This window comes from Larus michahellis, chromosome 1 (genome assembly GCF_964199755.1).
Source record: "Larus michahellis chromosome 1, bLarMic1.1, whole genome shotgun sequence".
Taxonomy (NCBI): Eukaryota; Metazoa; Chordata; class Aves; order Charadriiformes; family Laridae; genus Larus; species Larus michahellis.
In genome coordinates this window covers 192,179,335-192,195,560 of record NC_133896.1, presented here as the reverse complement: position 1 = coordinate 192,195,560, position 16,226 = coordinate 192,179,335, and the positions used below count along the sequence as shown (strand labels likewise).

Below are 16,226 nucleotides of genomic sequence, written 5' to 3'. Positions count from 1 at the left end.
CCGCTTTAATTTAAATTTTCCCTTCCTGAGGAAACACGCGCGGGGAGGGTTTAACGGGATTTTTTTTTTTTTTCGCCAGACCGGGCTCGATTTCACGACACCCCCGGGGCCTAGCCGCCCCCGGTGAGAGCGCTGCCCGCCATCTCCCGCCGCCTCCCGCCATGTCGGGCAGCGGGGAAGGGAGGGAGGGGGAGAGGCTCACCCGCCCCGAGACCTCCAGCCCGCCAGGGGGCGCTGCCTCCTCCCGCCCGCCCGCCCGCCGCCGTTGCGTCTGGGCGGGGCGGCGGCGTCCGGCCGGTCATGGCCGCCTCCGTCTGTTGCTGCTTCTCCTGGTGGAGGGATGGCGGCGCCGGCCACATCCCGCTGAAGGAGATGCCGGCGGTGCATCTCGACACGCAGCGCATGGGTAAGCGGGCGCGGGGCCGGGTCTCCCCTCACCAGCTGTGACGGGCCGGAGAGCCTGAGGGGCGGCGAGGGGCGGGGAGCGCAGGCCCGGAGCCCGGGGGGCGGCAGCGGGGAAGCCGTGAGGGGGGCGGCCGGCCGGGACTGCCTGTCCCCGGGAAGCTTGGGCTGATGGAGTGTCGTGTCGTGTCGTTGTAATACCGTGTAACCGTGCTGGCCGTTAAAGTTTATCCTCTCCCAATGAAGTGCCCTGGGAAAGTCGCTTTTTGGGCTACTTCGTCAGAAGGATTTGGCAGTTTTCAGGAAAAAATCTCGCTCTTTGGTTTAAATGAAATTGAAGCTTATCAGCGGGGTGAGTCTGTGGGATGCGCCTCAGTGCCAGAGGGGGTGTCTGAGGGGGGAAGGCTGCCTGATGGGGCTGAAGAGCCTGGTCAGGTCAGGGGTGGTGGTTCACAGCAGAGGGGGCGAGTTATGGCAATGGAGATGCAGAAGGAGCCAGGTCTTGTCCATACCGCTCTTTGAGCGTCATCCTTAGGATAAACTGTCCACAAAACCATGCCTGGGCTTTGTTGAGGAGAGAAGTGATCTGGGACAGCTGCAGCAGATCCAGGGAAGGAACAAGGAGGAAAGCAGCGTGGCCGATCCAGGCTCCAGTGCTCAAGCGTGATTATTAGTCTGTTTTTATTCAATTGTATCAGTGGATCTTGACTGTCTCCCACGCTTTTGACCATCACAACAGTATTTAAAGATGAAGTCTTCCAATGGAAGAGGAAGACTTAGCAGAGGGGTGTTTTTTCCTCTCTGTATTGACAGGCATGTTTCTAATGAAAGGATTTTTTTCAGAGAATAATTAAACACTTTGCAATTCCATCAAATGTTTCTACCCAATTTGCCTTTCCTTCTCTTTGCAGAATTTTTTTCTCCAGTGTATGGAGACAGGGTACAGGGCTTTGTTCTCCCAGTGAACCCTCTCTGACTAAATTGTAAGTTATGCTTCTGATGTGGCTGAGCAAAGGTTGTTATCAGCACAGGGCCGTAAAACCCAAGAGGTGAAATTAGAGCAGCGTATAGATTTTAAATAAATAAACCTTCGTTGAAAGATGAACTAGCCCATAAACAGCTTTCCTTTTCTTACTTCAAAGCGTGGCCCATCATCATAATTCTCACAAACTAATGAAGCTCTTACTTGGGGCAGAAAGAACAAAAACTGTGCTTAATGTTTATGGCTTTTAAGGGCCTCTTACAGACTTCTAAAAATATTTTCAAGTTTTGAGTTTGTTGGTTTTTTTTTTTTCTTGCAGGAACAGATGTTGTCATTGTTAAAAATGGCAGAAGAATATGTGGCACGGGAGGCTGCTTAGCCAATGCACCTTTGCATCAGAACAAGAGCTATTTTGAGTTTAAAATCCAGTCCACAGGTTAGTCAGCAAAAATGTACAACTTTAAACTTGGAAGGTATGTCAGATTGCCTGCTGGTCGTCATATCTCAAATACCAAGCACGTGCGTCTTTCTAATTATATCCTTGAACTTATGAACATTGGAGAGTTTTAGAAGTTGTCATTGTGTAAAAGGAAATTTCTTTTTTTTTTTTCTTTTAAATTGTGGATCTGAAATATTAAAAAGAATGGTAAGTATATTGCTAAAGGAGTGCAAATACTAAAACACCATATTGTTGTGTATGCTGTTACGTGCATGTTTTTCAGTTAGCATATTTTAGAAATGTGTTTTGGTAAATAAATGCTTATGACCACATAAAACACTGTAGCTATGAAGTGTGTGGGTTTTTTTTTTAAATGGTGCAGTTTATTCAGCAATATTTCTAGCTATCTGTCTGCCTTCATTTGCTTTTAACATGCACTGTGTTTGCCCAAGCAAGGGTAACATTCCTTGTGCTACATTTTGCTCTTCAAATCAAATGTGCAGCACTTATTTCAACACTGCCTTATCAAGAGGAGCCTTTCAGCACCCTGTTTATTGGTTTTGCACAGATCTAATGCAAGGCAGCTGAAAGTGAATGAAATTTGGAAGCATTTTGCTTTTACTAATACAGTCAGCTTCACTAGTACAGAGTGCTCTCCAGGCTTGCCCATATTCTAATGTAAAAATCAGCCTCTATTTTTAAAAACAGCAGTCACTGTGAAAATGAAGCTGTTCTTTTCCTAAGCGTGTAGGGGGAGGGAAGAAGAAGGGAAGTGTTAGTCCAGACACAGGCCTTACGATACCAGCTGGAGCTTGAACCCGGCGCTTTTTGGGTAAGGGTTGTTTGCATTCAGTTTGATTGGAGTACAGGCAGCATAAACACAAATCTGTCCAAAACACCTTGCTGTCAAACCAGTTGTTTAGTTTTAAACTACATGTAAACCCAAGCTCAGTCTTAACTTGGCAATTTTGGTATGCTTTCTGTTGGGAGAAGAATCCACTGCAGCTGTTATTCATGTATGGTCATTATTCACACAGATACAGTGTCCATGTTCTTATACTTAATTTGAGAAACACAGAAAATAAACTCCTGGTCCCTGTGAGCTGTGTGTCTTGTATTCCTGTGCTCCAGGGCAGGAGAATTGTAGATCACTTAGCTTAAAACTTTGATTCCCAGAAGAGTCCCAGCGCAATCTATTAGGGGTCGTCTATGGGGTCACACTGACTATTGGAAAGTTTTCTGAAGTCATTTCACACTCTTGTCCTTTTCATTCCAGGCTTGTAAGTATTAGAATAAATTGTTCTGCAATTTTGTCTTTTGAAACTAATTTTCTTATATTTTTGCCTCACGTTAGTCTTCTGTATATTAAACAGTCCCAGTTTTTTTCATTGTCTCCTTACAGATGATGTTTTTACGCTTCTGTTTGATTTTGTTGTTTCTTCTAGAATATCTCTAATTGACCTTATTTGTCTTGAGGTATGATGCTTAAGATGGATGCTCTGTTCCAGCTGCAGTAGACATCCTTCATCTGCTGTACATACAATATGTCTGCTTTATACATGCCATACATTCAGAAGTTTTTCACAACAGTAGGACACAGACTACGCTCAGCATGCAGTCTGTGATAACCCCCAAATTATATTCTGTGAACTGGTTGCCAAGCCACTATTGTATTTTTGCCACTTACTATTCCTACTCTAGCTGCTATTCTTCGTAATTCAGAAAAAGCAAATGCATTCTCCGTATTTCAGACCTCTTAACCAGTTTGTCAGGATCATTTAAAATTTGAGGGGCCTCTGAAGAGCTTGCGTTCCTGTCAGGTTGGTATTGGCAGCATGTTTAATAAGCACATCGTCACGTTATCCAAGTCATTGATGTGAATACGGAACAGTATCTGACCTTGGGTATTTAATACAAAACCTCAAACCCCACTTGGGTCATCTTTTTTGATTTGACAGGATGCCATTGATGAGTAGTCCTGGAATATAGTTTTTTAACCAGTTGTGCATTCCTGTTGTTCTAACTGTCTAGACCATGTTTTTGTAATGTGACTATTTCAGCATTGTGTGAGTTTCAAAAACATCACCAAATCAAGATCTATCATATTTACAATTTCTTCTTTTTCCCTAAGATTAGTCTAACCAGCTGAAAAAGAAAATTGTATTGTTCACCTGTCCATGCTAGTTGGATTTATTTTTTACATCCTCCTACAGCCTCAGAGTTTGTTTTTCATATTTTTCTGGGAATATAAGTTAAGCTAAGCAGTTACAATTCTCTGGACCGTTCTTTTTCAGGATAGATGCTGTTTATCTTCGGTCTGTTGTGGCTGCTTGTACTCAGTCTGGCCAGGATGGAGTTAATTTTCTTCAGATCAGCTCCTATGGTGCTGTGTTTTAGATTTGTGACCAAAACGATACTGATATCACACTAATGTTTTAGCTATTGCTGAGCAGTGTTTGCACAGCATCAAGGCCTTCTCTCTTTCTCACTCTGTGCCCTCAGTGAATAAGATTGGGGGTACACGAGAAGTTGGGAGGGGACACAACCAGGCGGATGACCCAAACTAACCAAGGACATGCCACATAACGTCATGCTTAGCAATAAAAGGGAGAGGAGGGGATTTAGGGAGGTTAGCAACCATTTGCTTGGGAATTGGCTGGGCATTGCTCTGCCGGTGGGAGGCAGTGAGTCATTGCCTTTGTATCGTTTTGTTTTGTTTTCTTTCCTTCTTCCACTTCTCCTTTGCTTATTAAACAATTTTTATCTTTACATGCAAGTCTTTTTCCTTGCTTTCCACTTCCTCTGTCCCACTGGGGACTGTGGGGCGAAGTGAGTGAGTGGCTGGGTAGTGCTTAGCTGCCTACCAGGGCTAACCCACAACAGTCTTGGTATTTTCAAGAGATATTTACTGGCGGTACTGCCCTGGCACTAGTTAAAAACACATTCTTTATGCTGACCTGCTTCAGTCAGATAGTCTTCAAAATAATGGCTTTTTTTCTTACCATGTTGATGTCACATTTTAGGGATCTGGGGTATTGGAGTTGCAACCCAGAAAGCAAACTTGAATCAAATTCCACTTGGTCGAGATGTCCATAGCCTGGTGATGAGGAATGATGGAGCTCTCTACTACAACAATGAGGAGAAAAACAGACTACCAGCAAACAGCCTTCCTCAGGAGGGCGATGTGGTGGTGAGTTTCTTAAGGCTTCTTTATCTTCCTCAGCCGTTCCCAGATTCCTCTTTTTACATCTCAGTGGTCAGACTGACTGTTTCAGTAAAATTATTCGGCTTGCATCTCCCAGTTTGGAAAGAGCGGATACAAATTCCCGTTGTATTTGAATGGATCATCAGCCTGGATGCCAGTGAACTTCATTTACAGCATTGATATGTTTCTGGATGAGGGACAGATCTTACCAGTGTTTGAAAAGTAGCCTCTAATGCTACTGTTGCAGTCTGGTTGCAGTATCTACCTGACGGATAACTCCCATCACAAGGATCCTACCTTGTTTGAGAAGGGACGTTCCTGAACAAATAATACATAACAGTAATTACATAGCTATACACCATGTCCGGCTGAACTCAAGATCCTGTAGCTAACAGGTTAATGATTAGAAGGACAGAGCTGAGCAGAGATAGGTCCTGGGTGACAGATGAATTGTATTTTTAGCCAAACTTTTGTAGGGAAGGGGAGAGATTAAGTGGGGAGGGGCCATGCTCACTGGGAAAATGATAAAGAATGAGGGCAAGTGGAGAACCTTAAGATGTTTTTTACCTTACTTTTACAGGTTTCTCAAAACATCTTTGAGTGACTTTGTTCAAAGGGTTTTGTGTTATTGCTGTCATTTTCTCAATGTCCTGTTAGAGATTTATTTTCAAAAATACATGGGATCAATGCAATGAAACTTATACCATTTGTCACCACTACTTTTTCTTGCTGGGTAACCTTACCTCTATATAGCAACGGTTAGAAATTTCATCTTTAGAAGCTCCAAACAGCTAAAGTTGACTCTTCCACTCTTTATCCTCAGATACTGTATTATTCTTTTAATACCCTTCTGAAACTGTTTTTTTTGGAGGATTGCAGACTGTTACAGGGTTTGGTCAACCTATGTAGTCTAAACAACTTCAACTAATCACAAAAAAGTAGCTGACATGTTACTGCTAATTCCCCAATTTTCATAAATTTCAATTTATTTTGTTCTGTTATGAAAATAAATTTCTAAAGTAATGTATGACAGCACAAATTGTCACACTCAGCCATACCAAAACAGTCAGAAAAATCATTTAGCTAACAAGTAATTTTTTACCTTGTTAGTGTTTGCTTTGTGCTCTGTAGTCAGCATATTTATAGCGTTGCATATGAAACCATGGTCTGTAGATGCTGGCAGAGAAAACGAGCTGAGAGAGATTTCCATATGGAATTATGGACAGATACACTTAATTCATAGCATCACTATTTAATAAAGTTATTTCCATGAGGAGAGATATAAACAAGAAGACTGCAAACTGCTTAATATTCAAAATCATTGAGAATCTTGTGTTTCTGTAACATAGTGAAGAATAGTCTGGAGACTTTTGTAAACTGTCTTTAGTAAGATGTGGTGTGCAGTACGGTGCTGCACACAAATCAAATGAGCGTTAAGGAATCCTGAGTATTTGAAAATACAAATGTTACCGGTCATTTATTAACTTCCAGTCCTTTGCAGGAATATTTCAAGTGAGGTTTTCTAGGGTGCTGTGGTTTGCATAATGGTGTCAAAATTTGCCTGTAGCTAAGAAAGCTAAATTAAGTAGCAATCTATGTGTATTAACTTGTTGATGCCTTTTTTTTTAATTTTTCTGTACTTTGTAGGGCATTACATATGACCATGTAGAATTAAATGTATATTTAAATGGGAAGAACATGCATTGTCCAGCTTCAGGAATCAGAGGGACTGTCTATCCGGTGGTCTATGGTAAGTCAGCAATTTTCAAACTGTTCCACAGTATGAACAATATTTTTGTACCAAGCCTGTCTTCTGAGCTATGTATTCTTGTCTCACTTAGGTGGAACGCACATCAATCATTTACTTTTGGCAACTACAACAATAAATTGCATGAAAATACAAAACTGGGGGGGGGGGAAGTATATTTTCACCTCATTTTTAATGCTGCTTAATAGCTAGAAAACAAAGCCCTGCTTTACTGACGACTTACAGTGTCCACATCCAACAAGCTGGGGAGTTACTTCATTCAGTCTAAAAATTGCTGGGTTAAAAAAAACTGTGAAGCAGATGGAAAAAAAAAAAAAAAGAAAAACAACAAATCTGAAGTAATGAAGACTTGTGGGCTAATCAGATTTATCTCTGAAGCTTGGTATTTATGTTTATTAATTTCACATACTTCATAAATGCTTTCAGTTTTAAATATGAATAGATACTGAGTTGCTGTCTGTATTTTCTTATGGAGGTAATAACTTCAATGTAGTACTACTACAGCTGCTTGCTGTATGGTGGTACAGCTCTTTGCTGCTATACCAAATTGATGCCCAGTTTTGAAATCCAACAATTGGTGAGCGAATTGTGGCAGCTGTTTTGCCAGCAACCATCAACACAACACAGCAGTTTTGAACAAAAAACCAATACCATATCCAATTAATCCCTGCATAAGCAGTTTAAGAAAGAATTTATGAATTATGGAAGCTGGAATTCGGCCAAGACATGTGTTAACAATTTACTCTTCCAGAACTTGGCGGTGGTTTTGTACTTCCCAAGTAGTCAGAATTCTGTTTAACATCTCATCTGAGTGGCAGCACTTCCCATAGCTCAGTGCGTAATCGATGCTATGCTCTGGGTTGGCTTGTAACTTACAGCAAACGATAACTGCTCATCGGATTCCCTGTATTACACCTACAGCCATCTCCAGTTTATTTTTAATCTTGTGTGAGCTTCATCTAAATGGTAGCCTCTTCCAGAATCATTTTGCTCTTGAGATACCTACCATTAGCTTATGTGATGTGGATAATTTTTTCATTTCTTGGTTGGTTCCTAGTGAAGTTTTGGCATGTTCCCACTTATCTCTTGATACATTTGTAATATTGAATTTTATGAACAGGAAGAAAATACTCTAGATGTTCTAGAGTTGTAGTTGTAGAGCTTTTGAAGTCTATAAATGTAGCTGACAAATTCTATCTTTACAAGCTATTAGAGTGGAAAATTGTTTTGCGTGGTCATTTTGTGATGTGTTCTTAAGCCACATGGTGGCGCTGCTAAAATGCAGTGGCATACAGTAGCTGCCCTGCAGCACTGCCAGATCTCGTGCAAAAAGCCTTGAGCGGCGGGAAGAGACTTGCTGTGTGATAATTGATTGTTACATCTTCCCTATATTTTGGAAATGGTGTTACATAGCATGGAGTACACAGGTTGCTTTGAGAAGACGTTGGGTGGCATGTTAGCCTACTGTAAATATCTTTTTCCCTGACTAAAGAAGTTCCATGCCTGGGGAATGCAGTGACCTTCTATTGCCCGTCTCTTATTATCATCTTCCACAAGGGAGCATAATTTTGTCATAATTATCATGTCTCCTACATAGAGATATAACAATTGCAGCCTGCAAATTGCTTTTGCATGGTACTTACTTGCTATAAACTTTAACTATAAATGTCCTTAATTTAATGTGAACCTCTAGTCATGTGAAGGAACTTGACCATAGAGAAGAGAATGTCTTAAGCATTTACCTTATCCGTAAATTCATAATTCAGACTAGAACTGTAGGTATCTTTTAAAAAGAAACATGATAGAGCAGGCAAACACAGTGTCAAGTCTGAGGATGTAAAACAGAAAAGTGGACTTAAAGGTTGTTCCCTACAGCAGCTGTACCTCAGGCACTTTTGCAGAAGTGAGATGCAAACGCTGCATAAGTACTACAGAACTGTACCAATATACTAAAAGGGGTTTTAGCTGAGCCTAGGAGGTAAAAATCCCCACCTTGGCTCTGAGATGTCTAAATTCCAAACCAAAATATGGAGGTGAAGCTTTTCTATTTTGATCTACTGTTGCTAGTGTACCAGGTTCATTTTGGAAGAAGTTATCTTTGGAAGAGATCTTGCTTTCCTGACTGGTTGAGTATTTCAGTTTGATAATGCAATACATAAAAGCTTTGCTCTGAAAATCCTCAGCAGTTTCTTTTCTATATTCTACATTGGAGGTAGTAACGCTTGTGTCTCAGATTATGCAAGGAGTCCAAAACTGGTAGAGGTATTGGAAAAAAAACATTAACTTACAGCTTAAAGAAGCAGCCAAAGAAGCTCTCTTTGGACCACACGCTAAACCAGATGGTCTGACACCCACCATTGCAGACACCTGAAACCTTGTAAACCTCCAGAAAAACCATTGCAGGCAGCCGACACTCCAGCAGAATTAGGAAGTGGACAGAAAAATATGCAGCTGAGGAGGTGACAGCCCTGCAACATGTGTCTGGTGGTGCCCTTAATCTGTAGATTTCCAGATAAATAGAGCAGAAAATTTGGAGGGAATTGCCTGTAGCCCTGATAACGCTCCCAGTGAAGTCAGAGGTAGCGTTCTCATAGACTTCACCAAGGACCATTACCGACTGAAGTAAACAGCAGAGGAGAGATGATTTGCTCTCCTTGGGGTTGTGTGTAGGGCTTTAGCAAATTTGTTGAAGAGCTTTCTTTTAATTGTATATATGTAGTGGATGAAGTGGAGAATATTCTTCATGATTTGAAGTTACTATATATAATCTAGTAAAACGGTGTAATAGAGGATCAAACTGTAAGTGTTCCTTCTCTAATTCCCTCTGTTTTGTTCTCTTCTGCAGTTGATGACAGTGCCATTCTGGATTGTCAGTTCAGTGAATTTTATCATACACTTCCACCAGGGTTTGAAAAGATCCTCTTTGAGCAGCAAATCTTCTGAATGTCTTCATACCGAAAATTTGCACCCTGCACTGTTACAAAAGCTTTGTCATCTTAAATAAAGCTTCACATTATTTTAGGAAACATATCTGTATTTTCAGTAAGTACTTGTGACTGTTGTCTGCTGGATTAATATGTTAACTGCAACTCCAGTTAACTGTGTTGCAAATACAAGATTTCTGACAATGTTTTGTGCTTGAAAATTAGTGTTTTGGGGCAGGGCTTTTCTCTGATTTGTACTTGATGCATAAGGAGACTAAGGGATATTATTGACATCAGTATTACATTCAGTATTTTGAATAAATTGGCGCTTTGTAAAGCCAATAGTTCTTATGCATATGATAGCTATGGAGATGGATAGTTCTCAAGATGTTTTCCCAACTTTTTTTCCACACAGAAGTTAAGTTACTTTGTTTAAAGGAGGCACTGTGTTTCTAGTCTGTGATTTGGAGTTGCGGTGTCTCAGTTGTGCATGATGACTAATAATATGATGGCATAACTAGTAGCCGGATACTCTTTTTTTTTTTTCTTCAAGGTGTAATTTAATCCATTCCTTCAATTTTAGACTGGCGAATATAACTTATCTATTTCTCCTAGCTTGTCGTTTGCTTTTACTGTGACAAATAATAGGACACTTTCTAGTAATACTTCTTTGTTGATCCTCAAATAGTAAACCTGAACACTACCTGTGTGTTTGAGGAGCACCATGCTGTGTTACTCTGGTAGAAGAGTAAGTACAGATCACAACTTGGGTGTGGAAGGAGGCAGGTGAAGGGTATGAGATGTTACGCTGAAGCCTTACATCTAAACTGTAAATTAGATTATTCTTTTATGGAATATCGTATTTAATTTCTTTGTGAATCATTTATAAGTGATTAATGGCTAAGACATTGTTCTAAAATGTGATGCCCTTGAATATAAATTGTGAGATGCTTTTTTTCCCCCGCTTGTCATATTTAATATACTTCCTAAAAGAATTTTTATTGTAAAGAAAATCTTCATACTGATGTTTGGTTTTTTTTGGTTTTGGCTCTTCCTGGGTTAATGCGTTTGCATAAATGAATGGTTTTATTTAAATATTTTTAGAAATTATCTGATTATGAAATTTTCAAATACAAACAGCTTTCTCAAAGCCTTTCACCTTATGATTTTCTGCATCTGCCTTTTCATTCTGAGTGGCCTGTGTTTTCCTTCCTCTTAGCCTTGCTATCGCATGTCAGAGTTGGGTAGAACTTTTCAACCTGAAAGGAACGATGCCCTTGTCAGCTTTGTGGTATAAAACTTGGGAGATCAGTGTGCAGTTTTATCATCTCCTCTTGAAATCTGCCCTGCTTTGCTGTGATCAGATACATAATCTATGTTACACAAAACATTCATATGTTTCGTTTCAGTTTCCTCCGTAGATGTGGGAGCAGCTGTCCCTGCTAAGGCAGAGGCTTCTGTGGTGGGTTGATCCTGGCCGGACTCCAGGTGCCCACCAAAAGCTGCTCTATAACCCTTCCTCAGCTGGACAGGGGAGAGAAAATACAACGAACGGCTCATGGGTTGAGACAAGGACAGGCAGATCATTCAGCAGTTACTGTCGTGGGCAAAACAGGCTCGACTTGGGGAAATTAATTTAATTTATTGCAAATCAAATCAAAGCTAAGATAATAAGAAAATAAAAACTAAATCTTAAAAACGCCTTTCCCCCACCCCTCCTTTCTTCCCGGCCTCAACATCACTCCCGATTTCTCTACCTCCTCTCCCCGAGCAGTGCAGGCAGACGGGGAATGGGGGTTGTGGTCAGTTCATCACATACTGTCTCTGCTGCTCCTTCCTCCTCAGGGGGCAGACTCCCTACACTCTTACCTAGCTCCAGCCTGGGGTCCCTCCCATGGGAGACAGTGCTCCATGAACTTCTCCAGCGTGGGTCCTTCCCACGGGCTGCAGTTCTTCACGAACTGCTGCAGCACGGGTCCCTTCCACGGGGTGCATCCTTCAGAAACAGACTGCTCCAATGTGGGTTCCCCATAGGGTCACAAGTCCTGCCAGCAAACCTGCTCCAGTGTGGACTGTGTTGCCAAATGGAGGAGTTACAGGAGGAAGTGAGCAGGCTGCACCACATCAGAGAAGAGGAAAGGGAGACTTAACACCTTGAAGCTTGAAGAGCCTCAAACCCCAGCTGTAACAGGGAAGCAGGCAGTGTCTACCTCGCACTATATCAAGGTAAGCAAAACCTCTGGAGAAAGGGGAGGGTGGAAGCTGGTGACTTCTGGCACCAGGAGAAGGGTTTCTCCCCCATTTAAGGCCTTACAACTCCAAAATAGGTTCACTGCCCCCAAAGTTGAAGAGGAGCTAGATGTGCCTTCAAGCAAAGAACCTGGTTCACTTAAGCCTAAACCATGCAAGACTTGCCAGGTGAATGGTGAGTCATTGTAATGGGTGACTCCCTGCTGCAGGGGACAGAGGCACCCACCTGTCAACCCAACCAATCATCTAGAGAGGCTTCCTGCCTTCTAGGGGCCGGGATCTGGGATGTTGTGGAGGAACTACTGAAGCTTGTCTGGCTCTCTGACTACAACCTCCTGCTGTTACTCCACGTGGGAGCAAATGATACTGCCAGGGGAAACCTGGATAGTATCGGAAGAGACTACAGAGCCCTGGGGGTGGTAGTCACAGGCATAGGGGCCCAGGTGGTGGTCTCAGTCCTGCTGGCAAGGTGAAAGGGAGTGAAGAGGAGGGCGTTAATAGGACAAGTCAATAAGTAGCTGCTAGAATTAGAATTAGTGTTGGCAACAGTTCTATGGGTTCTATGACCATGGGACCCTGTTCGCAGATCAATGTCTGCTTGGTAGAGGTGGGATCCACCTCACTAAGTGGGGCAAAGCCATTTTCGACAATATGATGGCTGACCTTATTAGGACAGCTTCAAACCAAGAATGACAGAGGAGGGAGTGATGGACAGGATCGCTGAGCAAAGGGTATGGGGTGGTGTGACAGGAAAGGATCACAAAATCAACAAAATGGGGCTTAGGCAGGGTCACCTCCAACACGTACACTTGCATGTAAGCAAGGAAGTCCCTACAAGGCACCATCATGGAGAAATCCTGAAACCCTTTCTAGGAAGTCAACATGCTGGGGTGCCCCTTGGAAGTGTCTGTACACGAACACACTCAGAATGGGGGAATAAACATGATGAGTTAGAGATCTGTGTGCAGTTGTAGGGCTACAATCTTACTGAGATCATGGAGATGTGGTGGGATGGCTTCCATGACTGGAGTGCTCCAAAGGAGGGATACAGGAGTCTTTGGGAAGGACAGAATGGGAAGATGAGGAGGGGGAGTTGCTCTTTACGTGAAAGAGCAGCTGGAGTGCATGGAGCTCTGCCTGGGGATGGATGAGGAGCCAACTGAGATCAGTTTATGGGCTAGGATTAAAGGGAGGACAGGTAAAGGTGAATATTAAAGTGGGTGGCTGCTGTAGGCCACCTGACCAGGAAGAACAAGTGGGTGAGGCCCTCTGTAGAGAGATAGGAGCAGCCTCAAGTTTGCAGGCCATGGGGTCCTCATGGTGGACTTCAATTTCCCCAGTATCTGATGGAGGGATAATACAGCAGGACAGCAGCAACTCAGGAAGTTCCTGTAGTGTATTGATGATAGCTTCCTCCTCCAAGTGATAGAGGAGCCAACGAGGAGAGGTATTCTGCTGGACCTCATACTCACCAACAAGGAGGGGCTGCTTGGTGATGGGAAGGTCAAAGGCAGATATGGCTGCAGTGACTGTGGAATGGTGGAGTTCAGGATCCTGACAGCAGGGAAGAGGGTGAAAAGCAAGCTCACCACCATGGACTTCAGGATAGCAGACTTTAGCCTCTCCAAAGATCTACTTGGAGGAGTCCCATGGGATAAGGCCCTGAAAGAAAACTGGTTAATATTCAAAGATCACCTCTTCCAAGCTCAAGAGAGTTCCACCCCAATGAATGAGTTGGACAAAAATGCCAGGAGGCCTGCATGAATGAACCAAAGAGCTCCTAGCCAAACTGAAACACAAAAAGGAAGCATGTAGAGGGTAGAAGCAAAGAGAGGTAAGCTGGCAGGCATACAGAAATGGTGTTTGAGCATCCAGAGACAAAGTTAGGAAAGTTAAAGCCCAGGTGGAATTGAATCTGGCTAGGCATGTCAAAGACTACAAGAAGGACTTCCATAAGTATGCAGAAGACAAAAGGAAGACTAGGGAAAATGTGTGCCAGATCAATGGGGTGGGAGACCCACTGACACAGGCCGTGGAAAAGGCTGAGGTACTGAATACCTTCTTTGCCTCAGTCTTTACTAGCAAGACCAGCCTTCAGGAATCCCAGAGACTGGGGGGAAAGATTAGAGCAAGGAAGGTGTACCCTTCGTGGAAGAGGATCAGGCCAGGGAATACTTAAGCAAACTGGCCCTCCAAAAGCCCGTGGGCCCTGTGGGATGCACCCACGAGTGCTGAGGGAGCTGATGTCATTGTGAGGTCACCTTCAATCTTTGATCAATCAATCATGGTGACTAGGAGAAGTGCCTGAAGACTGGAGGAAAGCAAATGTCACTCCTATTTTGAAGAAGGGCAAGAAGGGAGACCTACAGGCCAGTCAGCTTCACCTCAATCTCTGGGAAGGTAATGTAGCAGCTAATCCTGGAAACCATTTCCAGGCACGTTAAGGACAAGAAAATCATCAGGAGTAGTCAGCATGGCTTCACCAAGGGGAAGTCATGCTTGACCAACTTGATGAACTGTGATGAAATGACTGGCCTGGTAGATGAGGGGAGAGCAGTGGATATTGTCTACCTGGACTTCATTAAGATCTTTGATACTGTCTCCCATAAGATGCTTACAGACAAGCTGTTGATAAATGGACTGGTTAAGCAGACAATGAGGTAGACTGAAAACTGGCTGAATGGCTGGGCCCAGAGAGTGGTCATCAGTGGCAGGAAGTTTAGTTGGAAGCCAGTAAATAGTGATGTACCCCAGGGGTAAATACTGGGCCTAGTCCTGTTTAACATCTTCATTAGCAATCTGGATGATGGGGCAGAGTGTACCCTCAGCAAGTCTGCAGATGACACAAAACCAGCAGGAGTGGATGCTAGGCCAGAAGGTCGTGCTGCCATCCAGAGGTACCTCGATAGGATGGAGAAATGGGCTGACAGGAACCTCATGAAGTTCAACAAGAAGTGCTGACCAGCTAGAAGGCAGCTTGTCAGAAAAGGGCCTGGGGATCCTGGTGGACAAGTTGAACATGAGCAAGCAATATGCCCTTGTAGCAAAGAAAGTGATCAGGATCATGAACTGCATTAGACAAAGCATTGCCAGCAAGTCAAGAGAAGTGATGTTCCCCTCTACTTAGCATTGGTAAGGTCACAGCTGGAGTGCCATGTCCAGTTCTGGGCTCCTTGTTTCAAGATAGACATGGGCATACTGGAGAGACTCTGATGGGCCACAAAGGTGACTAAGGGACTGGAGCATCTCTCCTGTGAGAAAAGGCTGGGAGAGCTGGGACTGTTTAGCCTAGAGAAAAGAAGGCTCAGAGGGGTCTGATCAATGTATACAAATACCTGAAGGGAGGGTGCAAAGAATAGGGAGTCTCTTTCCAGTGGTGCCCAGTGACAGCGCCAGAGGCAACAGGCACAAACTGAAACACAGGGTTCCCTCTGAACATCGTGAAACACTTTTTACTGTGAGGGTGACTGAGCGGTGGCACAGGTTGCCCAGGGAGGTTGTGGAGTCTTCATCCTTGGAGATATTCAAAAGCTACCTGGACATGGTCCTGGGCAACTGGCTCTAGGTGGACCTGCTTGAGCAGGACAGTTGGACCAGAAGACCTTTGGAGGTACCTTCCAACCTCAATCATTCTGTGATTCTTCCTTGCAGTGATGTTGCTATACTAGTTGACACATACCATAATGTTTCTGTAATCAAGTTTGTCAGCTCTTCAAGCTTGAAATGATTGTGTATACATCCATATATATATATACATAAAGGAAAGGGAAGGCAAGGCAAGGCATGTGTCCTTTTTCCTTTTGGTATCTTTCAACAATGCCTTCAACAGTGGTTCTTTGCCATGAAAGACTACTGAGATGAAAGTGCTTCTTGTGGAATTGTCTTTCTCATGTTCCTGGGGCAAGGAAGAAGTATTTAAAGAAATTCTTTGCACTTCATCTAACTGCATCCAGCAAACAACTTTTTTTTTTTTTAAGTATGCTATGTTTAAGAATATTTAACAGTAAAAGCTGCTACCTTGAGCTTGATGTAGACTTGCTTTAAAATACGGAGGAGGCTGTCTTCTTCAAAGTTGGTATTTGAAATGGAAAACCTTTTTAGTAAGTATCAAATATTCAAAATAGCTGCTAAATTAACCAAAAAATATGGAAAGAGCCTGCTTTTATAGCTCAAAGTTGTTCATTTCTCATCTTAAACAGCGTAAGATGTATTTGTAATACCACGTGATGTAACTGCACCTCTTGTGATAAAAATCA

At 42.9% G+C, this 16,226-nt stretch overlaps 1 protein-coding gene across 1 annotated transcript; it reads left to right on the top strand.

The window, feature by feature from the left end:
- Positions 1-202: 202 nt before the first annotated feature.
- On the top strand, positions 203-10,883 carry SPRYD7 (SPRY domain containing 7). The gene is made up of 5 exons (XM_074566227.1): positions 203-406; positions 1,704-1,820; positions 4,847-5,013; positions 6,676-6,778; positions 9,642-10,883. Exons 1-5 carry the CDS (start codon positions 301-303, stop codon positions 9,737-9,739), a joined length of 591 nt encoding a protein of 196 aa, XP_074422328.1. The 5' UTR covers positions 203-300; the 3' UTR covers positions 9,740-10,883.
- Positions 10,884-16,226: the final 5,343 nt, after the last annotated feature.

Excerpts from the sequence above, each read along its gene's own strand:
- SPRYD7 (XM_074566227.1), top strand. The coding sequence starts at position 301 with ATGGCCGCCTCCGTCTGTTGCTGCTTCTCCTGGTGGAGGGATGGCGGC. Across the intron at positions 1,821-4,846 it reads GTTTAAAATCCAGTCCACAG|GGATCTGGGGTATTGGAGTT; the intron begins GTTAGTCAGCAA and ends GTCACATTTTAG. Across the intron at positions 5,014-6,675 it reads CTCAGGAGGGCGATGTGGTG|GGCATTACATATGACCATGT; the intron begins GTGAGTTTCTTA and ends TGTACTTTGTAG.